This window comes from Aquarana catesbeiana, linkage group LG07 (genome assembly GCF_042186555.1).
Source record: "Aquarana catesbeiana isolate 2022-GZ linkage group LG07, ASM4218655v1, whole genome shotgun sequence".
Taxonomy (NCBI): Eukaryota; Metazoa; Chordata; class Amphibia; order Anura; family Ranidae; genus Aquarana; species Aquarana catesbeiana.
Genome location: NC_133330.1, coordinates 305,181,346 through 305,207,064, shown reverse-complemented (window position 1 = coordinate 305,207,064; position 25,719 = coordinate 305,181,346). Strand labels below are relative to the sequence as shown.

At 43.8% G+C, this 25,719-nt stretch overlaps 1 protein-coding gene across 1 annotated transcript in view; it reads right to left on the bottom strand.

Annotated features, from left to right (window-relative positions):
- The window catches only part of LOC141103727 (vitellogenin-A2-like), a 68,172-nt gene that overhangs the window by 7,047 nt on the left and 35,406 nt on the right, over positions 1–25,719 (bottom strand). The window contains exons 23-30 of the mRNA XM_073593635.1: positions 22,969–23,664; positions 16,083–16,124; positions 13,998–14,120; positions 11,842–12,051; positions 9,343–9,485; positions 7,492–7,630; positions 3,972–4,107; positions 825–1,011 (exon numbers count right to left, since the gene is read on the bottom strand). Coding sequence (XP_073449736.1) covers positions 825–1,011; positions 3,972–4,107; positions 7,492–7,630; positions 9,343–9,485; positions 11,842–12,051; positions 13,998–14,120; positions 16,083–16,124; positions 22,969–23,664 — 1,676 coding nt within the window. The remainder of the gene's footprint in view (positions 1–824; positions 1,012–3,971; positions 4,108–7,491; positions 7,631–9,342; positions 9,486–11,841; positions 12,052–13,997; positions 14,121–16,082; positions 16,125–22,968; positions 23,665–25,719) is intronic.

Below are 25,719 nucleotides of genomic sequence, written 5' to 3'. Positions count from 1 at the left end.
CACAAAGTTGTCGGAAAATCCAATCGTTCTAAACGCGGTGACGTAAAACACGTACGTCGGGACTATAAACGGGGCAGTGGCCAATAGCTTTCATCTCTTTATTTATTCTGAGCATGTGTGGCACTTTGTCCGTCGGATTTGTGTACACACGATCGGAATTTCCGACAACGGATTTTGTTGTCGGAAAATTTTATCTCCTGCTCTCCAACTTTGTGTGTCGGAAAATCCGATGGAAAATGTCCGATGGAGCCCACACATGGTCGGAATTTCCGACAACACGTTCCGATCGGACATTTTCCATCGGAAAATCCGACCGTGTGTACGGGGCATTAGAGTAGTCAAGTTTTCTAGCAAATTCAAGGGCACAATGCAAGTGAATAATAATTTAACGAAAAAAAACTCAAAGAAAGCATTTCAAATACTTAATTTTCTGTGCCTTTACCAGCATTTTTAGTTGCAGACAGGGTATCTTTAAAGCTTAACTAAACCTTAAAAATGGATAGGAGATATTGCATGTATCTTCTGCTGAAAAAAGTCTCCTTTCTCCTGCGGCACATGCAGTGCAATGTACAATGCTGGTCCAAATCCAACATCTGTAAGATTTCAAAATTGGAGCCGGGTTCCGGGGACATGTAAGTTCAGTGTGCTTGCGCAGGAATTACATCCTCAGTGGCCACCAAATGACCAAAGAGGGAAGGCACTAGACTCGGTAAAAGCATAATAAAGGACAGACTGAGCGTTGTCAACGCTAGACACCATTTATCCTTACGGTGTTCCCAGTCATTTTAGATAACAATGATGTAGTAGATCACTGGTATACTTACAAATCACCAAGTTGAACAATAATGTCTCTGTGTTCATCCTCTTCATTGGCTTGCTTGGTCCTCACCAAGAATTTGAATTCGTCGGTGCAGTCCTGAGCAAGGACATGAGTGCAGCTTCCAGGCATTGTGTACAGGTAGTTAACATCATTGAAGGTTGTCACTGTGCTGTTGGTCATTAAGCAACGTCCTAGGGTTTGCCAAGAAAATACTAATGAGACATCATCACATACTTGTGTTGAATTATGGAGAGAAAATAAAATTGGCATGGCCGTCTACATCAGGCTTCAAGTAACACTGAAGGCCCTTTAAAATGTGATTGAGGCATGCTAAAGTGGCCTATCAATCAGTATGATCATCATTTAGGCATTCCTGAGGTGGTCTTGAGAGCATCTTATATAGTCGCTATCACCTTGCCCATGCAGGGCAAAATGATAATGTCATTGAAAAAGGGGGTCCCACCAACCCACCTACTGTATATGCACCTTGCTAGTGCACCCTAGCTTTTGCTGTCTCTGTCGCAGCTGGTGACAATACCTGGCACTTCCAGGTATGAGGGCCCGTTCACACCACAACGCGGTTTGGGAAAGGCGTTTTCCACACTGCGCTCAAAACGCAGTGCCTTTGCGATCTTCCTAGGATGGCAATATATTGATAAAATGCAGATTGCAAACACAGGGCATTTGTGGGCACCAAATGCACTAAAATCAAATGCGTTTTTCAAAAATATGCACTACTTTTACTGTATTCCGGTGCAATTTGCAGCCCATTCAGAGCTGGAGAGGGGGTGAGTGCAGCTGAGAAGCCAGCTGTTAATGAGGCAGTTGGGCAGATCCCGACAATATAGTCGAGATCCTTCCAAGAGCCTGGATTAGCTCTGTGATGTCAGCTGATAGCTATAAACTCCCGGGGTCACAGGAGAGCAAAAGTAAATGTATTATTGTGACCCACAGGAGACCAAAAAAAGCTTTGGCCATGCTTCTCCTTTAACATATGTTTTAATTGATACTGTCATAGATTTTGCTATATACATATAACATATACAGGGAGGGAAAAAAGTATTTGGCCCCCTGCTGATTTTGTATGTTTGCACACTAATAAGCAAATGAAAAGTCTATCATTTTAATAGTAGGTTTATTTTAACAGTGAGAGACAGAATAATAACAAAAAAAGATATCCAGAAAAACACATTTCAAAAAAGTTATAAATTGATTTGCATTTTAATGAGTGAAATAAGTATTTGATCCCCTATCAATCAGTAATGCCGCGTACACACGGTCGGACTTTTCGTCTACAAAAGTCCAACGGACGCTGACGGACTAAAGCTGGCTGGTAATCCGATCGTGTGTGGGCTTCTCCGGACTTTCAACGGACTTTTTTAGCCTCAAATCCGACGGACTTTAGATTTGAAACATGCTTCAAATCTTTACGTCGTAAGTACGACGGACCCCGAAATCCGCTCGTCTGTGTGCTAGTCCGACGGACAAAAACCCATGCTAGGGCAGCTATTGGCTACTGGCTATGAACTTCCTTATTTTAGTCCGGTGTACGTCATCACGTACGAATCCGTCGGACTTTTGTGTGGTCGTGTGTAGGCAAGTCCGTTCGTAAGAAAGTCTGCCGCAAGTCCGCCGAAGGTACGTCGGAAGTATGTCGGACAGGCTGTCGGACTTTTGTAGACGAAAAGTCCGACCGTGTGTACGCGGCATAAGATTTCTGGCTCCCAGGTGTCTTCTTTAGAGGTTAACGAGCTGAGATTTTAGGGGAGTGCTCCTAATCTCAGTTTACCTGTATAAAAGACACCTGTCCACAGAAGCAATCAATCATATTCCAATCTATCCACCATGGCCAAGACCAAAGAGCTGTCCAAGGATGTCAGGGAAAGGATTGTAGACCTACACAAGGCTGGAAGGGGCTACAAGACCATCGCCAAGCAGCTTGGTGAGAGGGTGACAACAGTTGGTGAGATTTTTCACAAATGGAAGAAACACAAAATAACTGTCAATCTCCCTCCATCTGGGGCTCCATGCGAGATCTCACCTCGTTGAGTTTCAATGATCATGGGAACGGTGAGGAATCAGCCCAGAACTACACTGGAGAATCTTGTCAATGGTCTCAAGGCAGCTGGGTCCATAGTCACCAAGAAAATAATTGGTAACACTACGCCATGAAGGACTGAAGGTCCCCTTGCTCAAGAAAGTGCAGGCCGTCTGAAGTTTGCTAATGAACATCTGAATGATTCAGCAGAGAACTGGGGGAAAGTGTTGTGGTCAGATGAGACCAAAATCAAGCTCTTTGGCGTCAACTCAACTCGCACAGTTTGGAGGAGTGCTGCCTATGACCCCAAAAACACCATCCCCATCGTCAAACGTGAAGGTGGAAACATTAAGCTTTGAGGGTGTTTTTCTGCTAAGGGGACAGGACAACTTCCCTGCATCAAAGGAACGATGGACAGGCCATGTACCGTCAAATCTTGGGTGAGAACCTCCTTCCCTCAGCTGGGGCATTAAAAAAGGGTCTTGGATGGGTATTCCAGCATGACAATGACTCAAAACACACGGCCAATGCAACAAAGTAGTGGCTCAAGAGGAAGCACATTAAGGTCCTGGAGTGGCCTAGCCAGTCTCCAGACCTTAATCCCATAGAAAACATGTGGAGGGAGCTGAAGGTCCGAGTTACCAAATGTCAGCCTCGAAACCTTAATGACTTGGAGAGGATCGTCAAAGAGGAGTGGAGCAAAATCCCTCCTGAGATGTGTGCAAACCTGGTGGCCAACTACAAGAAACGTCTGACCTCTGTGATTGCCAGCAAGTATTAAGTCATGTTTTGCGAAGGGGTCAAATACTTCTTTCACTCATTAAAATGCAAATCAATTTATAACTTTTATTTGAAATGTGTTTTTCCGGATATTTTTGTCGCTTTTTCTGCCTCTCATTGTTAAAATAAACTTACCATTAAAATTATAGACTGATCATTTCTTTGTCAGTGGGCAAACGTACAAAATCAGCAGGGGGATCAAATATTTTTTCTCTCACTGTATAATATAATTGGCATTATGGTACACTTTTTGCATAGGGCTAAGCCACATTTAAAATGTCATTGGAGTAAGAGTTCTAGGTAAAATTGATCACACAATGGACCTTTCCTTACCTTGAAGCTGATCTGCTATGGTGTTGTGAAGATCGGCAAAAATGTTAAAAGTTGGCACTTCGAAGTCAGCAATGTTCGCTTTCCAGGGGAAGGGAATGGGGATAGGCAGATTGACGGCTCGGTAGTACATAGTATACTGCATTATAAGGAATAGGAAACATTCATCAAAATTTCATGCAAATAGAAAAACAGCCTTTAGATCAGTCATCCTTTCAAATTCATTAAAATGTATTTTTTAAATACCGCTGATATAATCTCCTAAAATTTTACTTAAAAGCGGAACTAAACTGTATCTGAGCACCATAAACTGAAAAAAATATTTATTTGTTTTTAATATTCAAAGCAAACTCCCATCCATCCATGTCTCCATGCTTTGTTTTGACACCCTCCCCCAGCATTTCCAGCCATGGCCATCTTTAGTAAGGCCAGATTATTCATGTACTGTAGCATTTACTTCCTGTAATCCGTCTGCGCTTAGCTCAGGCATGAAGGCAGGAGGGTGTGCTTTAGCTGAGAAAGCCCCTCCTCCAGATGAAGGAAGAAATACCCATGAAGTCTCCTGGGATATATGACATAATTTGGCCTAGACCACAAAGCAACTGAAGAAATGTGAAAAAAAAAGTTTAAAACAAATGAATAGGAGGTACCTACCTATCTATTTACTAAGGCAAGCAGCATAAGGATTAAAAACAGTTTATGTTGAGTTTAGTTCCGCTTTAACAGTTTATCATTCCTTGGCTATCAGAACCAAGGCTAGCCAATCACACAGTTGTTATCCTAACTGGGAACTGGAGGCAGAGGTGTTACAGGAGGGTAAGAGCAGAGGAAAGTGCACACTTGCGTGCTACTACTATTCATTCATAGAAAGTATGGTGTGTTTTCAATTAGAACACATATTGAGTCAAAAGTGTATGTCCAGAAAAGACATATTTTCTTAGTGTTGGATAGAGGTGGGAAGGATTAGAGCCCCCCTCCCTGCTAGGTTTTTATTGTTAACCTGGGATCCTTCAGAGAGATTCACCCTTACTTCCTGTCCAGCTGACCACACATTACAGACAGGAAGTAAGGAGAGCTCTTAAAAAGCAATATAAACATTAAAAAAACGCTTTTCTTTGTGAAGGTTGAGGAAGGCCTAAAACCTCTGTTTCTGTCTGGGTTGCTGGTGCAGATTTTCCCTCACTTCCTGTCTAAGGAAACCGTTGTCAGCAGGACAGGAAGTGAGGGTCAATCTCTCACCATTGTGAGCAGGACAGGAAGTGAGGGTAGAGTTGCCACCTCATCCCTTTAAACCCGAACACAAATGAATTACACAGATTCTGTGGATAATTTAATGCAGATAAGGCACCAAGTGAGTTTAATTACCACCTTAATCAGCCACAGAACCTGTGTAATTGATATGTGTTCAGTTTTAAAGGGATGAGGTGACAACCCTAAGTGAGGGTCAATCTCTCACCATTGTCAGCAGGACAAGAAGTGAAGGTCAATCTCTCACCCTTGTTAGTGGGACAGGAAGTAAGGGTCAATCTCTCATCCTTGTTAGCAGAACAGGAAGTGAGGGTCAATCTCTCATCCTTGTTAGCAGGACAGGAAGTGAGGGTCAATCTCTCACCATTGATAGCAGGAGAGGAAGTGAGGCTCAATCTCTCATCCTTGTTAACAGAACAGGAAGTGAGGGTCAGTCTCTCACCGTTGTTAGCAGGACAGGAAGTGAGGGTCAATCTCTCACTGTTAGTAGGACAGGAAGTGAGGGTCAATCTCTCACCGTTGTCAGCAGGACAGGAAGTGAGGATAAAATCTCTCACCCTTGTTAGCAGGACAGATAGTGAGGGTCAATCTCTCACCATTGTTAGCAGGGCAGGAAGTGAGGGCCAATCTCTCACAGTTGTTAGCAGGACAGAAAGTAAGGGTCAATCTCTCACCGTTGTTAGCAGGACAGGAAGTGAGGGTCAATATCTCACCGTTGTTAGCAGGACAGGAAGTGAGGGTCAATCTCTAACCTTTGTTAGTAGGACAGATAGTGAGGGTCAATCTCTCGTCATTGTTAGCAGGACAGGAAGTGAGGGTCAATCTCTCGTCATTGTTAGCAGGACAGGAAGTGAGGGTCAATCTCTCGTCATTGTTAGCAGGACAGGAAGTGAGGGTCAATCTCTAACCTTTGTTAGTAGGACAGATAGTGAGGGTCAATCTCTCGTCATTGTTAGCAGGACAGGAAGTGAGGGTCAATCTCTCGTCATTGTTAGCAGGACAGGAAGTGAGGGTCAATCTCTCATCATTGTTAGCAGGACAGGAAGTGAGGGTCAATCTCTCGTCATTGCTAGCAGAACAGGAAGTGAGGGTCAATCTCTCGTCATTGCTAGCAGAACAGGAAGTGAAGGTCAATCTCTCACCGTTGTTAGTAGGACAGGAAGTGAGGGTCAATCTCTCGTCATTGTTAGCAGGACAGGAAGTGAGGGTTAATCTTTCGTCATTGTTAGCAGGACAGGAAGTGAGGGTCAATCTCTAACCGTTGTTAGCAGGACAGGAAATGAGGTTCAATCTCTCTATCATAGAAAACCCAACTAGAAACATATGCTTTTGTCCACATACACTTTTGGGGTCTATTTATAAAACATCTGGTGCAGGAATGTCAGAAGCATTCGTGCAAGTTAGTGCAAGAATGATAGGTCCTGTATAAGAGATTAATGCCTGTATTGTCAGCTCCACCAAGTTGCTGAAATGCTATATAGCAGTGGTCTGGCCTTTGAGGCACTATTCCACCGACCGACACCAATGATGGGGCACCATTCCCCCTATTGACACCATCAATGGGGCTCTATTCTTCCACTGATACCAAGGATGGGGCACTATTTCTCCCATTAAAACCAACGATGGGGCACTATTCCTACCACTGACACCAAACGATGAGGCACTGTTCCTCCCACACACACCAACGATGTGGCACTACTCCCCCCCCCCACTGACACCAAAGATGGGGCGCTACTCCTTCCACTGACACCAAAAACGGGCCACTAGTCTACCGTTGATACCAACAATGGGGCAATATTTCTTTCATTGAAACCAATGATGGGGCACTGATGTTGGGACAGTTTCTACTCTCAATGGCCACAGACCAGCCCCACTAAAGCCTGAGGGGCAATAAACTGGCCCTTTGCTTAGAAAGTTTGGAGACCCCTGCTATATCGTTTTCTCAATGTGGTATTTCATTTGGGCCACTAGATGGAGCTGGCATTAATCTCAAAAAAAAAAAAAAAAAGGGGGCAGCATTTCCTTCAACTTGTATTAATGCTTATGGCATTAGTGCAACAAATGTTTCAGAAATAGACCCTTTAAGTAAAACAAATATATATGTTTCTTGCTACACATACAATAGATTTCCCTTAAAGGAGACTGTTAGTGTCACACATAGCAGCCAGGTTGCCGTACATTCGATAAGCTATGGCCACTATTATTACATTACATCTCAAATGCCTTATCCAAAAGACTAGAGCAATAGAAACAGGTGAATGAAAGCGTCTCTTACCTCTGGCAGCTTTATCACAACATTTGCAAGTCTGGGTCGAATGAAAGAGACGACCATGGTCGCTTGTCTTGATGGGTTCCTCTGAAGTATTGTATTGAATCCTAGCATGTAGGCACTTCCAGGTATAAGCTCTAAGGCTCTGAAACAGCAGAGTTTATTTTATATATTATATACAGTATTGTCTATTATTGCATTATATTATACATAAACTAGAGTTATTTAAGCTGAACCCCAGGCAGATGATATAAAAAAAAAAAAAACACACAAAATAAAGCTGCTATTCATTCATTTAAAGCATTACATGTATTTTTTTTTTCAATTTTTATGCAATTAGTGTAAGTATCTGAATTTGACTTGGTATCAGCGCTGTGCATATCCCCTGTACAGCAACTGGTAGAGGTGGGGGCAGTACTGGGAGCCAATAAGGTGTGCTGTATTCAATTGTGTAACAAAGAAGCTGTTAGGAGGACAGAGCAGAGGGATGACCCTATCAGTCAGCCGCTGCTCTTTCATTGTCTAGTCAGCAGGATGGGAGTGGAGAGAGGACACCACTATATTCATTATCCATACATGATGTCATCCAACTCACTATTCTGGATAAGGTAGTATTAACCTACACTGACCTCGCTTACTGCACATTGGTTGTAAGTCTGCAACTCAGAAAGTACCGATGAAACAGCTGGCAAATAGTCTTTTGAGAAGGAGATCAACAATGAAACCTCATATGTTCATGTAAAGATAGGTTTCCTTTAAAGTGGCTGTAAACCCAACCCTTATATATAACAAGTGAAGTGACTGGCTTTATGTGATACATAGTGATTAAACAAATCCTCCTACAGAAGTTGTATCTGTTTATCTCCATTCTTCTCTTCTTTACAGCTGTTCAAGGTGCATAGTTTATACAGCTTATCTGAGCTTTCAGAAAGCAGGAGGCGAGCAGCTGAAATTACACTCTGCACAACTCAGTGAAGGGAGCTCTGAGAGCTGATTGGAGGGAAGGGACACCCCCTTTATACACAGCACACAGGAACAGAGCTGAGGCTGATCATCACAGGCTTCCCTGTCACCTTTTTACCTCTTGGTGTCAGGGAAACTTGTCAGAAGTGACTCAGGCTGATAGCAGAGGAATGAGGCAGCAGACAGAAAATGACACTTAGTGCTCTGGATTGAGACAAGTACACACTATAGAGTAGTGGTCTCCAAACTGCAGCCCGGGGGGCCAGATGCGGCCCTTTGCTTGCCTTTACCTGGCCCTTGGGGCACTATTCCTCCCACTGACATTAACAATGGGACATCATTCCTGCCACTGACACCAACAGTGGGGCACTATTTGATGGGGCACTAGTCCTCCCTTTGACAGCAATGATGGGGCACTATTCCTCCCACTGACACCAACAATGGAGGACTATTCCTTCCAATGATGGGGGACTTTTCCACCCACTGAACTCAACAATGGAGGACTATTCCACCCATTAACACCAATGATGGGGCACTATTCCTCCCACTGATACCAATGAAGGGGGACTATTCCTCCCACTTACATCCAGGATGGGGGACTATTTCGCCCGCTGGAAGCAACGATGGGACGCTAGATCAATGGGGCATTGTTACTGGTGCCAGGAGTCTGGCACCACTGCCCACAGTCTGGCCCCTTTAAAGTCTGAAGGATAGTAAGCTGGCCCTTTGTTTAGAAAGTTTGGAGACCACTGCTACAGAAGGATATGCTTTGTTCATATTTCATGTCTGAGGTGTACAACCACTTTAAGATGATCCCTGTAGTGTAGTGATAATGTAATATCAATGACATTTTGTTCGGATTTTAGCCAAAAATAGTATGTAACTAAATCTTACATTTTTCCGATGAAGCTCATTCTGGATGGGATTCTAGGCCAGGCAATCTTCGCCATAAATGCAGGCTGCAAGCCAAGCAATCCAAGCTGAGCGGAGGCAACAACTTTGTATTGCTTACAGTTCACACCCCATTTCATTGAAGCCTAGACCACAAAGAGATAAGCAGAATTCAGTTTTTTTTTGCATCATTATTTTAAGGCACAATGTACTTTATGGTCTGCAAAAGACATAAATGAGCCAACATAGGCCTTTCAACATATTGCCAACATAGGTGTTCAGTAGGTTCACCATGTGGAACAAGCTTCAGGTAAAGTTAATTTGAAGTCACAGAATGGATGTTCCTGTACATTAAGCCTGGGTTCACACTAGGTGAGGTTGGAATTTACAGCAAATTTGCTGCGGATTTGATTCTGGTGCAGTCAAAAAAAGGGTCCTGCACCAGTTTGGTGCGAATGCGGTGCGATTTGAGCCATACAAATCCATGGCTCAAATCGCACCCCAGAGACACTGCATGTAATTTGTACAGGAAACAGTGTGAATCTGGGCTTAGACAGACTTTGTACTAACGACCTCCATTTTCATCGTCTTAAAGAAGAATTCAAGGTATGGCTTTTTTTTTCTATACATAGCTACAGTATTCCAGTTCAGATCAATGTAACTATGTATATACCATACCTGTGGGATCCTTCCAGATGCTGGAAATCACTGTAGTAGACACGTAGGTGCGCACAGCCTATTGCATTAGGGTGTACACCCCAAAGCTCAAACACACGTGTATATATATACTGACGGTGTCAGTAGAGCAGTGGACGGTGTCATTAGGGCAGAGATTGGTGTCAGTAGGGTAGTGGACGGTGTCTGTAGTTTTAATTTTTATTACTTTATTTTTTACAATTGTATTTTTTAAATTATTTAAAAAAAAATTTGATGAGCTTTGGTGAAATATCAGGGGTCTAAACAGGGGGAATCTGGGCCACACAGGATGATTCTGGTGTGCCCAGGCACTCCCTGTATGCACACCTATGAGTAGAACCACTGCTCCAGTAATCTCCACTAGTTTCCGGGTCCTGTGCTAAGCCGCTGCCCTGCTGCTTTCTGAACACAGGTCGGCCGTTCGGTACAGGTGCCATTTAGAGAATGCATTGCATTTTCCCAATCGATGCGCATCATTTTCTGATTGGACAAGGTGGAGAGCGTGACTTTACCGCCCTGCCTCTCCATTTTGATCAATCAGAAAATGCTTTGCATTAATTGAGGAAAGAAAATCATTCTCTACATGGCTCCCTTGCCGAGCAGCTGACCTCCTGACCAAGTAGTCTCAGTAACTGGCGCTCAGTAATGCCCTGTACACACGGGCGGACTTTTCGACAACAAAGGTCCGACAGTCTTTCCGACGGACTTTCCACGGACTTCCGACGGACTTTCGAAAGGAACGGACTTGCCTATACACGATCACACCAAAGTCCGACGGATTCATACGTGATGACGTACGACCGGACTCAAATAAGGAAGTTCATAGCCAGTAGCCAATAGTTGCCCTAGTGTTGGTTTTCGTCCGTCGGACTAGCATACAGAGGAATGGATTTTTCAATAGGAACTGGGTGCGGCGGAGTTCCGACGTAAAGATTTGAAACATGTTCCAAATCTAAAGTCCGTCAGATTTTCGACAGAAACAGTCTGCTGAAGGTCCCATGAAGCCCACACACGGTCTGATTGCCCTCCGGATTCAGTCCGTCGGACCAGTCCGGTCGAAAAGTCCGCTCGTGTGTACAGGGCATAAGAGACCTCGTCGGACACACCCCTTCTCTGTGTCAAACACAAGTCTGAGTGAGGACGCTTGTGATATGATGAGGGGCGTGGCTGCTACTCAGTTATGCCAGTAAAGAGCCCTGGAGCAGGAACAGGGGTAGCATTTTCACTGCAAATCACATTATTTCAGACAAGCCTTGTGGGCAGGGCAAAACACGTCAGAGGGCGTGGCAAGAGAGGAGCCTAGACTGAGGCCACAGTTTGAAAGCAGCACATGGGTTGACAGGAGTATGCCATCTTTTAAACTTGATACTATACAGTGGGCTTGGATGAGAACTACAGATGCCGACTTCTGGATGCAGTGGATCACCAGAGCTGTAGCTTTGGCGCTTGGAGCAGCATGCTATGCTTGTCTAACAGGGTTTTACTTCAGTCTAAATCTGTTTGGCACCTTTCACACGGGCTGTCTGATCAGGTCCGCCTGTCAGTTTTTCAGACCGACCTGATCGGACCCCACATTGTCCTCTATGTCCTGCATTGTCCTCTATGGTTAGCAGGCATGTTAATCACCAAGCCACCATGCTACTGGTATAAAGAGGACCAGAATATTCGACACTCATGTATCATGATGTGCACAATTTGGCTGAAACCTGTCATGAGCTTATTAAGGCCAACATGCTTAGTAAGGCCAATGTTAAGCTGTTATGATCCATAAAGTTAAAAATAATTCTAGTAAAATTAGATCTTTACCTCGGCTTTACGCCAGCTTTTAATGCCTGCCTTCATACAAACTCTCCACTGGCTTTCTTTATTGATGTCCACAATGAAGACCTGGACCTGGGGCTTGAATGAGTTATAGTTACTGTACACAATGATTTGGTAACCTTGCTTGGTGTTGTCAGCTCTGATTGCCTGAGCGGTGATAACCCAGCTGGGAGTCTTATTTTTATTTATTTTGGTCTGAAAAAAGAAAACAAGGCTTAATATTAGGTACATATTTCATGGGCTAATTCAAAATGTCATGCTCCATTCACACTTGCGTGACTCCAAAGTCACATGATTTCCCGTGCGACTTTGATATGACTATGTACTCTCTGTACCTAAGCTGCATCAAAGTAGTGCGGGTGCGGGCACCTTTTCAAAATCTCAACAGGTGCCATTGAAAAGTATGGGCTGTGACTTGTCATGTTCAAAGTCACATGACAAGTCGCACAACTGTGAATGGGGCCTTAGTTTGTAGATCTCCCCAAGTAGATATCTAACACACACCTCCCAAGAAGGACACTTTAGTTCAAAGTTTGTAGACAAAGAACACGCTGCTGACACTCCCCCCCGTTATGCCTAATTCAAAGAATAAGTTGGCAAAAACGATTGGTTAAACCAACAGATGTATTTTTTTCACCACTACTTTTCCTCTACATTGGCTTTAAAAAAAAAAAAAAAACAGATGCAATTATTTAAAGGTTGGAGGAAAGGTTTGGGGTTTTGAGGTTTTACTAAAACTGGTGCAGTTGTGCATAGTAACCAATCAGCTTCTAACTTCAGCTTGTTCAATTAAACTTTGACAATAAAACCTGGAAGCTGATTGGTTCCGATGCACAGCTGTACCAGATTCTGTGTGCACCAGTTTTAGTAATTCCCCACCAAAACATCAAAAATATGTTAGGCAGTGAGTACCTGCACCCTTTATAATGATTCCACATCCCTGAGGTCAATACAAGCACATTAAATAATGGATAGGCTTTTACCCGCACCAACACACTATAACAACCATATAAAGTAAGAGAAATTTCTTGTATATCATGATTAAAAATAGATACAAAAATGAAAAACATAGCGGTCCTTCAAGACAGTACATCACATACAAGTAAGTCACATATATGGATACGTGAATACCCCAAAGAACCACATAAGTGGAATTCTGAAAATGCACCCCAACGTGTTTCAACATTTTATTGTTTTCTTCAGGAGGTATTGCAAAAAGGGTAGATTCTACAAAAAAAACATATTAACAAAATAATATGGGGTATGTAGATACACCATTGTAAAACAAAGTACAGAAAAATAGGGGTGTTATATATTATGTTTAGGATATGTGAGTGGTTATATCCTATTTATTGGTTATATTTTTCTCTTATTGGCAACTTGTCCCTTGAACTCTCCTCGCTCTCTTGTGCGGTGTTCCCTGGGTTTCTGGGTTGCTCCACATGTGGTTTGGCTTCTGTTATCAACATAGTAAGTTTGTTGTTGTTTTTTGTAGAATCTACCCTTTTTGCAGTACCCCCTGAAGAAGACAATAAAACGTTGAAATGCGTTGGGGTGCATTTTCAGACTTCCATTTATGTGGTTCTTTAGGGTATACACGTATACATATAGGTGACTTGCTTGTATGTGATCTACTATCATGAGGGGCCTCTATAGTTCTAATTTTTGTATCTGTTTTTAATCATGATGTACAATAAACTTCTCTTACTTTATATGGTTGCTATAGTCTCTTGGTTCCAGTAACATCCCATCCATTATTTCTTGTACCTTTAGCAAATCCCCCCCCAAAGCATACTATAACATTTTTGGTGGCAGTATGGTGTGGCATATTTTATGGAGAGGTCTATCAGACCATAAAAAAGAGTGGCAACTAAAGAGGAAAGAGGCATTTGGTTCCAAAATAGGGACAGTTCCTTCAAATGAGGGACTCCAACATGCCGTGTGTGGCAAGGCCTGTCTGAGGCCAAAAAGAAAAAGGGAAAAAAACATGCCGAGACTGATATTTGTGGCCACCCGTGACCAAAGGAGTATTTAATAAAGCAGAAGAAGGACACAGGACAACACTAACCATTCAGCTGAGTGGTACGGCTGCCATATTGATAGTTCTGTCCTAGTCAGAAGTAATAGATTGGTCTACTCACATGTTTTCCGGAAGATTGACTACTGCTGCTGCTGCTACTGCTGCTGCTGCTGCTGCTGCTGCTGCTGCTTCTTTTGACTTTGGACTGAGCTGAGTGGACTTGGCCAGATGCTGTCTTCACACTCTAATTTGGAGATGTTGCACCATTAGGAGACATCATAACATTATAAAGACAACGTAACATTAGAAGCTATTGTGTGGTACAAAAACATTTCAGTATTGTTGCTGACCAACCGGCCAACTATGAACATTCCATGATTGCTCATGTATTAATATATACATTTATTTATTTTAGATCCTCATCCAATTGTATTCAGCAGATGTTGAGGCAGACCATGCTAGGTCACTTGGTGAAGGAGAATGCTAATTGGGAGGTCAAATGCACATATTCGCTGGCACACCACGGATCGTCAATTATGTCCAAATATGTGCATTTGATCTGTGAAGTTTCCAGTTCCAGTTGGTTGTTGCTATAGCACCTGTTACTCCCAAAGCCTTATCCAGGAAAGTGTGTGATGGGAATATGGATACTACTGCTAATTAGGAGGGTCTGTGTAATCTTATCCTCACGATCAATGCTTTTGCGGTATATAGAAGCAGTGCATGTCCCCGGGTATCTATTTGGACATGGACTATACTTTCTGGTCTTTCACCAAAGATGAAATTTCTAATTCAAAAACATTACTGAGGCTACCTATAATTTAATCTCAAGCTCCCTACAGGCTCTAATGCCCCGTAAAAAAGCAGCACCGCTTTTGCCGCAGATATGCCTAAAGGCTTCCTGGTGAACAGGAGTAAAAAGTCCCCACCAGTGACCTACTGAGTGCAAGATGAGGACAGAACGCAGGCTGACCACCTCCTTCATGGGTGGTGTATGCCAGTTCCATGCCCAACTGGAAGCTCTCCTCTCCTGGCCAGCCTCGACAGAGCCACCCCGGCTTCCCCCTACAGCCCCTGGCCACCCCCTGCTAGCCAGTTTGGGAACCTGAACTCAGTCCAGGTGATGTCTAGCCTGACCGGCCCGGTAAGCAGAAAGTACCTGGAGCGGAGCTTCAGCCTGGGATCAGTGTTAAGTTTGTCCACTAAAATATTTTCGTTGACTGAATTAACACTATTTTAGTCTACTAAAATGTGACTAAAACGAAAATAATTCAGATGACTAAAATACAACTAAAACTAAAATGTCATTTTAGTCAAAGGACTATGACTAAAACTAAATCGAAAATTAATATCAAAATTAACACTACTCTGCTGGCCATTTCTAAACCGGCAACACAATTTCATCCAGAGCCTATAATAATAGCTCAATAAAGTATAAACAGGTATTGCATTATTGCACTACCGCATATGGATAAGTAGGGAGGATCTTCTAAGCTACTGAAAGAGAAAAAATTAAGAAAAAGGCTTGTGAGGTGGAAAATTCTGCATGGTTCTGTATTAAATGGCATTCGAGCTTGTGGATTTACCTACAGTAATCTTTAGTCCAAAAACACACATGCTCCACAAAAATACTATTCATGCTTCTAAACAACATTGCAGAATGGTTATCTTTTAGATATTAGTTTAGATATTCGTTTCATACTCTTTCTTAAGCAATTGTTTGTTTTTTTTATTAGGACCTAGTTGCTTGCTCCAATGAATGACAGAGTGACCAGAGGAGCCCCACACAAGACCAATAATTGGGCCTCTTATTCCACTTCTATCCAAGTGAAAGTATTTATTCACTGTGCCTTGGTTAACAACTAGGACAATGTAAGCCTTGTTTATTTGTCTGTGATAGTGGGAGGAGGTCGTACCATCCATCTCACCCATAGATGGGCCACTAAGTTCCAAAGGGCCCTTGTCTGCACAAATCGTATGTCCTACTCTGGGTGGCTCCACACCCAACCCTCCAACTTTCTCAACCCAGCTTTGTGATTGATCATTGCAGAATACAACATTCAGATTGGGGTCATTTATATCTGTGGGTGGAAGAAAGCTGACTCAAACTAACCTAGCTCTGTAAGGCAAGAATGCTAACCAGTCTGCTACCCTTCGTAGATTATCACCAATGGAATATAATGAAATAGAAAAAATGAGCCCTTACCATAAGACTAGGTCTTCTAAAATGCAGCTGATAAAGTTCCACCTTGGAAAAAAATATATGTTATTAATATATAATTAAAAGCATTTTCTTTTGGATAGAGTGGAGAGGGATCAGAACACCTGTCAGGTTTTTATTGCTGTCTGTACCACTGTTAGGGAGATTCACTCTCTCTATTCTGTTTATCGTTATGGATAGAGGGGAAACCTTTCAACAGTGACACTAGTTCTGGTGACCCTGATGGCAACCAGGGATTCCTTCACTTTGGAGGAAGTTCCTCTCATTTCCTGTCTTGGCTATGGGACAGGAAGTGAAAGGAAATCCCCTCAATGTGATACAGATGGTTAAAAAAATATGTAACTATGTAACGCTCCCTTAATCTATTTAAAATGAAAAAAAAAAAAAAAAAAGTTTTAGCTTTAACTTGGAAGCTGAGGTTTAGGCATTGCAATTTTTACATAGTCCAGCTTGCAGCTTGAAACCAGTGTAAGTGATATACCTGTGGAAGCTAGAAACTATTGTAGTGTTCACTGTTGTTACAATGATTGTCGCTAGCTTCTGAGTCCAGTGTTAAGCAGCTGCCCTGCTGCTTACTGAACACAAGAGGCTGCACAAGCCCCATTCAGAGAAATCTTTGCATCCACCTAATGAATGTAAAGCGTTCTCTGATTGGACGAGGTGGAGATAGTGCCTTCACTGCTCCCCTTCTCCACTTCAAGGTGGAAAAGGGGAGCAGATGCAAAGTGCTCTCTGAATGCACCCATGCTGAGAAAACCACAAGGCAGCAGGACAGCCACTAGGCAATGGACCTTGTAGCTAGTGGAGATTATTGCAGTAGCAGTGCCTACTACAGATATTTTCAGCCTCCCTGGGGATTCCACAGATATGGCACATACATAAATATATTGCATCAAAAAAAAGAAAAAAGAGGGCGCACCAGCCGTGCGCTATCCATTTATTTAAAAGATAAAAGTGAATAATTATACTCACAAATAAAACAATGTAAAGCTCATCACATGTTTCAGGAGAAGTGCCACCAGAACCATTGTTCGTGTCCCCAGATGGGCTATGATGGCATCACAAACAAATCTGTAGATGCCTATGCGTTTCGAGGGTATGCCTTTTTCCTCTATAGCTACATTGGTCCCAAGCTGGACCACTGTAGATATGTAAAAATTTCAATACCTAAACTTCAGCTTCAATTGAAATATTTGCCAAAAATGTGGCAGTCATATGGGGTATAATTTAATTTAAAATCATTGTTACTATTTATTAGTATTATCATAAAATATGTTTATGCACATTCAGCCCCCAGCTACATCACCTTATCTGCAGATATCACCCAACTCGTCCTCTCCGCTCCTCCCAGGACCTCCTGTTCTCTAGCTCCCTTGTTACCTCCTCTCATGCTCGCCTTCAGGACTTCTGCAGAGCCTCTCCCATCCTCTGGATCTCTCTTCCCCAGTATATCCGGTCAGCCCCTACCCTGTCCACCCTTATTCAGGGAAGCCTACCCGACCCCCACCTAAGAACTGTACCCGTGTCACCTCCATCAGATCATCCCTCTCAGCTATTACCTTTTGTACTACCTCCCTCTCCCTTTAGCTTGAAAGCTCCTTGAGAAGGGCCCTCCTATTCCTTCTGTATTTTGAAGTGTATTGTAATTTTATTGTCCCGTCCCCCCCCCACATAGTAAAGCTTTGCGTAAACTGTTGACGCAATATAAGGCTGGGCTCACACATGCTGCGGCCGCAGCTCACAGCAGGGGGTCTGGTGCATCCCTGTTCAACGATTCAAGTGCAAATCAGGTCCGAATTTTTGCCTGAATTCGCACCTGAATTGGAACCAAAGACGCACAGGACCCTTTCCAAATGCGGACCATGGCCGTCCCAGGCCTGTGTGAACCGGCTCCATTAACAGTCGGTCACACTCTCCTGTCATGCAATTTGAATGCGGGTTCGCATATATGTGAACCTGGCCCTGTATAATAATAATAAAAATAATAATAATTTAGGAATTTGGCATAAAGTTTTTGTTCATTCATCCAGTCACTAATTCAGTAATAACCAAGAAAATGAAGCTGTGTCCAGCAATTTTACAGGATAAATTGAAGGTGTTTGAAAAGGTATGGGATCCATGGATCAAATACTTGACTAATGATCCCAAGACTATCTCTGGCTAGGTTCCCTCCTGATTGACGTGGACCCGAGCGCGGAGTCCTTTCCATCTCCCCCCCCCTTTTCTCTCTTTGTTTTCATCCCTTCTTTGTTATTTTTGGTCCTTATTCTTTTTTTTTTTTTCGCTTCTTTGTTAGATTTTGTTTTTAAGGGACTTGGACTGCGTGATTCTGCATTTTTGGGGGATGGAGCATCCTCCCCTATTTGATTGATGGGATGTACCCCATTAAATTGCTGAACCCCATTAAATTGCGTTGTTAACATAATGTAGAAAGACATACAGAGACTTCTAGGTTTTACAGTCCGTTTTACAGTCTGTTTTACAGTCTGTTTTACAGTCTGTTTTGAAACTAGCAGATAAGACTGTGGTTAATAGAGCATCATTATTACAGATTGTGGTTAGGCCCCTTTCACACCGGGGCGGTTTGCAGGCACTATTGCACTAAAAATAGCGCCTGCAAACCGACCCGAAACAGCCGCTGCTGTGCGCTAGCAGGATGGGAAAAAAGTCCCGCTAGCAGCATCTTCGGATCGGTGAAGGAGCAGTGTATACACCGCTCCTTCACCGCTCCTGCCCATTGAAATCAATGGGACAGTGCGGCTATACTGCCGGCAAAGCGCCTCTGCAGAGGTGCTTTGCGTTGGTTTTTAACCCTTTCTCGGCCGCTAGCGGGGGGGGAAACCCCCCCGCTAGCAGCCGAATACTGACTTTAAAGCGCCGCTAACAATAGCGGCGCTTTACCGCCGCCCCCGCCCCAGTGTGAAAGGGACCTTATATACCCCTGAAATATAAGAGGCTAGTTGTCTCAGGGAGCATGGCCTATTGCCATGCAGATTGTTGTAATAGGTCCTTGGCATTGAACTCATGCAATTATAAAGTATGACTTTCTATTTTTATACAGTATGCAATTCAAATTGTGGAAGTTACGTATTATTCAAAATCAATGCTGGAATCTCTTTTTATTTTTGTTCTGTGAAAATCTTTAATAACAGATATTGAAACAGAAAATGAAGCTGTGTCTTGGCAATGCTAAACAAAGCAACAGGTTCACTTTAATGACAGCCAATGAAAGTACATACTTATCTTCTATTTGCTCCAATACAGCTTGTCTCAGTAAGAAGAAGAAACCTTGTGTTATGTTCAGGAAACTCTAGGTAGGGCTTAAAGTGGACATTGAAGTAATAACCAAGGCCGTTTATAATGTCTGGGCCTCCATTCCCTGTAAAAATTGCTGCTATAGTATGTCCAAAAATGAACCTGTAAATAACAATAGTTAGATTTTATACTTACCTAATCACCTAGGTGAACACTCCTTCCGACATGATCTTGGGGAATGTAGAGCCCCCAAAGTCTGGCAAGAAGGCATTCTTGCTAATGGATCAGAGTGTCTCCTTATGACATTTGGCCTGGCCTGCATTCCCTAAGAATCTTCCTATAAGATAGTGATGTCACAGCCAGCATTGTGGATTATGGTTATTATAAAAGGTATCCCTATAATCTACCATTTTCCCTACAGATGCATTTATGGACATAGTATAGCTAGTAGTTTTTACTAGCTACGGCGGCCTGGGACTGTTGTATGTGAAGCTGACAGGGGACCCTAACTTTGGGAGTGATTTGGAGTGGCAGTTGGACGACATCATGGATTTCAGAGAAGGGCTACTCGGAAGTGCACTGGGCACTGGAAGATATAGATTTTGTGGCCGTTCAGGAATAGGAGCTGGAGATCGCCTACAGACGGCTGCTAGACTCTGCTCAGCACCAGGGCTGGGCTCCCTTTGCCTGGGACTATCAGGAAATACCAGTTGACAACTCTGAAATCCTGGCTGAAGCATCAGCAATGTGGCAGAGTAACAGTGTGCTTTGCCAACCTGCCCCCGCAGCTATGGACGCGGAGGTCTTATGGCGGATGCAGCATGTGCTGACTGACCTTGATGATCCTGTTTCTGCATGGGATGATCTTGGATGGAGGAATGTGCCTGTCCAGCAGCATGCTAGAGAATTGGCAGTGGAAAATCTGGAGATTGCCATCCCCAAAGCTGAAGTGCTGACAAAAGGGCAGTGCTCTGCTAACCTCTGCCCAGCACCGATAGCATCTTCTGGGTTCCACGGACAGGAGATGGTGAACCTCTATCCCCAGACACCAGTTGCAGAGACAGGGGATTTGATAGACTTTTCTGCTGAGGAAGGACAACCTGATGAGCCTCCAGCAGAAGAGCTGGTATCAGTGCCAAACTTCACTGTGCTCTGCCCAGCACCAACAGCAGTATCTGTGGAATTGCAAAGAACTTCCCCAGCTGAAGTGCTGGTCACCAGACAGAGGGTCCAAGACCTCTGCCCCACACCTGTGGCAGTTCCGGAGGCTCAGGGTGAGAAGGTGGCGATCACTTCCCAGAAGCAGATACAGGGGGAGAAGGGAGGGGAGGTGTTCGTTGTCCCTCCCCAACAGTCGGCCAGGGTGGAGAAAGCGGTCTTTCCTCCTCCGCAAAGATCCGTGAACATGGGAGACAGTACCATAGACATGTCGTCCCAGCAGCCAGATGAGGGAGTGGAAAAGCAAGCAGCCAGCTCACCTCCCCAATGGCAGCTACATAGCTTGGGAGTGGAGGAATCCAGCCTCCTGCCCCAACTGTTAGCTGAAGCGGATGATGTGGAGTCCCCAGCAGAAGTGCTGGAAACAGGGCAGAGTGCTACCAAAGGTGTGGCCCAGCACCAGCAACAACTGTGGAGTTCCAGGGAGATGGGGCAGTCGGCTCATCTCTCCAGCCACAGATTACAGAATGTATGGACTTAATGGACTGTTCATCAGAGGATGTTATAGATTATGCATCACCTGCTCAAGTACTGGCAGCAGGTGATGGGCAGTGGCAGTTTTGGAGGCCTGAGGTGAGAAGGTGATGGTTCCTCTTTCCCAGTGGATTTCAGAGATGCAGGGAGGAGAAGCAGCCATTTCCCCTCCCCAACAAGGGTTTGTGCACCTGGGAGACAATACCAGTGAAAGGGAGTTCCAATAGCAGACAGCGCCCCAGAATGATGACACCAGCCCAGCTGAAGTGCTGGCAACTGGACAGAGGGTCCAAGACCTCTGCCCCACACCTGCGGCAGTTCTGGAGGCCCAGGGTGAGGAAGTGGCGGTCACTCCCGAGTAGCAGATCAGGACCCAAGGAGAGAATGCAATCAGCACCTCACAACTGCAGCTTGATCTGGTGTTGGTGGATGGGCCTGCTGTCTCCACTAGCATAAACCCAGCAGAAGTGCTGGCAAGCGGGCAGAGTGCTACCAACCTCTGCCCAGCACCGGCAACAACTACAGAGTTCCAGGGAGCCGGGGCAGTCGGCCTCCCTCCCCAACAGTTAGCCGGAGCAGATGGTGTGGGGTTTCCAGCAGAAGGGTTGGCAACAGGGCAGAGTACTGCTGGCCTCTGCACTCAACTAATAGAGGACGGATTTCCTGTAAAGGTGGATGGGACTTCAGTCTTCACCTGTATACCCCAGGGATGCTGGGCAGTCAGCCCAGATGCCCAACAGCATGACGGACTGAGCCCAGCCACCCTGTCTTCTCTCCTGCGGCTAAATGGACCCCAGGGGGAAGGACCAGTCTGCACTTCCCCCCAGCAGCGGGTATGTTCTATGAGAGAGGCAGAGGTTGGCTGGGTGAGTAATGCTCTGTTTGGAACAATTTGTTTGGGGTACTGTATGGGTACAGGCATTAGAGGACTGAAACTATGGACTAACTTCCGAGTCAACCCGTCTGGGGTCTCCTCCTGTGTTAGTCTTCTGCTGAAAGGGGAGAGATGTGACGGGAGGACCCGTGGAACCCAGAATCCCTTGGAAAGATTAGGAAACCCATGTTTCAGCTCCCCATGCACCTCTTATGTCTAAGTCACCCTGTGCTATCCTGGCACAGGGTGGCACAGGGTGACTGAGAAAATATATCCTGGATTACTTAAAATGGGACAGTAATATTTATCCACAATATCCCCCAGGATATATGTAAAGACTATTCTTGGTTTGTATGATTCTGAACTCAACATGTTAGTTGAGAGAGCTGATCACATTGGCCTCTGTACAATGTAGGAGACAGGCCGATTCCTACTGGAGCTCCTGCTATTGTGAGAAGGTTTCCTGTGTTTATACTTATGATAATGTATAATCTACTGTGTGAAGCTCGGTGACAACAAGTCTGACCTGTAGTGAAATCCTGAATAATCATAACAATGCTCAGGAGGGCACGGAGTCATCGGCTGCTTTAAGGAATTAGTTCATTAGCTCATGTTAATTCTGTTTCTGGTTACAGGTGTATTGTTAGAGTAATATGAGCAGGAGGGGGGACCTCCTCTTCTACTGTATATAAGATTTGTATTTTGGTTCTAATAAACAGTCCATGTTCAGCAACTAAACAAGTATCGTCTTGTTTTGTGCTTGTGAGCGGTTGGAATATGTGATATCTATATTCAGACTGGGAGGAAGTGGTATATAACGAAAGCCCTCAAGCGGAGTGTGGGACGTTTTGTTACACAGCCAATTTCTACGCACCAATGCTGTCACGTGGGAGGAAGGATAATGAGTTCCATGCTTGCCCATACCAAGTTTCTTTGCTCCTAGTGGCTAAACAAAGTGGGGGAGAGCAAAGGAAAGGTGCTATTGGGGGAACAGGCATTAATAGATAGAAAAAGTCACAGATTGTATAAAATACACAATGCTAATATTACCTGTTCACTGCTATCACTGCCACGGTCTCTACGAACGGCATAACGGCCGGTGCATTTGGATTGTTGCTTCCTTTTTGAGTTCTTGTTTTGCTGTTGAGAGTGGTGCTGCTTATTTTGCTGTTGATGGGAGTGCCTTCTGTGGTCTTTGCTTTGGCTGGAGCTGCTGCTACTGCTTTGGCTAGAGCTGCAGCTATTGCTGCTGCTGCTGCTGCTGCTGCTGCTACTGCTGCTATGCTTGCCATGTCTATGTACTTTATGTACTTTTTGTCCATTTTGTTCTTTTTTTCCTTTTCGTACTTTATATTTACTGTCACTGCTACTGCTACTGCTACTGCTACTGCCACTGACGCTGCTGCTGCTGCTGCTGTGTCTGCTGGAATAGCTACTGCTGCTGCTGCTGTAGCCGTTTCTGCTGTAACGGCGCTTGGTGATGGTATTGTTTCTGTTGCCACTGCTACTGCTACTGCTGCCACTGCTGCTGCTGTGGCTACTTCTGCTTTGCCCTTGTTTTTGTTGTTTTTGTTGTTTTTCGTAGTGCTGCTTTTGCTTATTGAATTTCCTTTTGCCCTTGTTTTGCTTGGAATTCCGAATGCTGCTTGAGGAAGAAGAGGAGCTGCTGCCGCACTGTTTCTTTCCCTTCCTTCCGTCAGTGTCCTTTCTTCCATCTCCTTTACATGACATGCTTATATTTGTTGCCTGGAATGTGATAACACATACACATAGTGATTACCAAAGTATCCCAGATTTCTAATAGCTCCTAACAGCACCAGATCAGGGTGCCTGTGCAGCAAGGTAATGGGGGAGAAACACATTTAACCTGAAAGCCCAGCGATCAATATGTTATTATTCTGGTGACCAAGTGTGTGTGTGTGGCACTGTTCAGAGGCCCTATGTTTAAGGCTACATTGTCACCTGAGCGTTTCAAAGTCGCACGTTTTTACTGCGTTTTTGCAGTGGTTTTTACAGCGATTTTGCTGTGATTTTGTTTAGATCACCAATGTAAAAGACAGAAAAAATGCCTGTAATCTGCCCCAAAGAAGCTCATGTTCTTTTTTGAACTTAGGGCGTTTTTCAGGCGTTTTGCTTTAAGTGACAAAATGCTCAGATGTGAACAGGTGCCATTGAAATGAATGGGGTTTTGCTTGTTGGACATTTTTCTGGTGTTTTTTTGGCCGCTTTACGAGCGTTTTGTGAACTTAAAAATGCTCAGGTGTGAACGCATATATATTCAAAAAAGACAGGGACAAGGGTCCCAGAAGGTATTCTTCAGAAAGGATACAGAAAGTGTAAAGGACTAATTTTACTTTATTAATTGTACAAAAACAAATAAATACTTGCAAAAATACTTGTCTAAAATAATGAAAAAATTCCCAAATCCCTCCTCCAGACACATTTAATTAAAATTAAGACAAGAAGGTCTTAATGGAACACCGGTGTCCATAGCAAATCCAGCCATACACATCAGTCACCCATCCCACACACACGGTTCAATCTGATTATTGTATATTCACCGCAGATTGGCCTGGTAACTCAATAGAGACAAAAGTTACTGTGATATAGATTAGATTAGCCAGCGGAGAGTTTGTGTGTTCCGCTCAGCAAGTAACTTTCACTCAAAACTTGTAAAGCAGCAATGCATATGGATTTCAAAATCGCACAGATTGAAAAGCGCAGGTCATTGGTTGCTATGTAGGTATAGATCACAATTGATTGATCAAGGATAACATCGATCAAAGGATGTTTAGCAGGTAACTTCCACTCAGACTTGTAAAGCAACAATGCATATGGTTTTCAAAATCGCACAGTTTGAAAAGCGCAGGTCATTGGTTGCTATGTAGATATAGATCACAATTAATTAGTCAGGAATAACATCGATTAAACATCGATTAAAGGATGTTCAACAAATAACTTCCACTCAAACTTGTAAAGAAGCAATGCATATGGATTTCAAAATCGCACAGATTAAAAGCGCAGGTCATTGGTTGCTATGTGAGTATAGCAGTTTCAATCTGTGCGATTTTGAATTGCATTGCTGCTTTACAAGTTTTGAGTGAAAGTTACATGCTGAGCGGAACACACGAACTCCCCATACATAATCACCGCTGGCTAATCTCATCTATATCACAGTGACTTTTGTCTCTATTGAGTTACCAGGCCAATCTGCGGTGAATATACAATAATCAGATTGAACCGTGTGTGTGAGATGGGTGACTGATGTGTATGGCTGGATTTGCTATGGACACCGGTGTTCCATTAAGACCTTCTTGTCTTAATTTTAATTAAATGTGTCTGGAGGAGGGATTTGGGAAGTTTTTCATTATTTTAGACAAGTATTTTTGCAAGTATTTATTTGTTTTTGTACAATTAATAAAGTTAAATTCGTCCTTTACACTTTCTGTATCCTTTCTGAAGAATACCTTCTGGGACCCTTGTCCCTATCTTTTTTGAATATATATGCTTTTGTATTCAGAGGATCGCCACCCGGTGGCCCTTGGCCCACACACAGGGTATGGTTCTTTTTTAAGTACATACTAACAGGTCTAGTGTTCGATGACGTGGGTCACTACCCACCCCACCGAGACCTGCCCTCTAGGACTTTCCTCTAGATGAGCTTGGTCTCCATTTTTTTGTTTTTCATATCAGGTGTGAACGCAGCCTAAATGTCGTATTAATCAGGAAAATATAGTTTCAATGTCGCATTTTTCCGGGACCCCGAGTTTCAGTGTGGCATTATACTGGGTGCTGGAATTT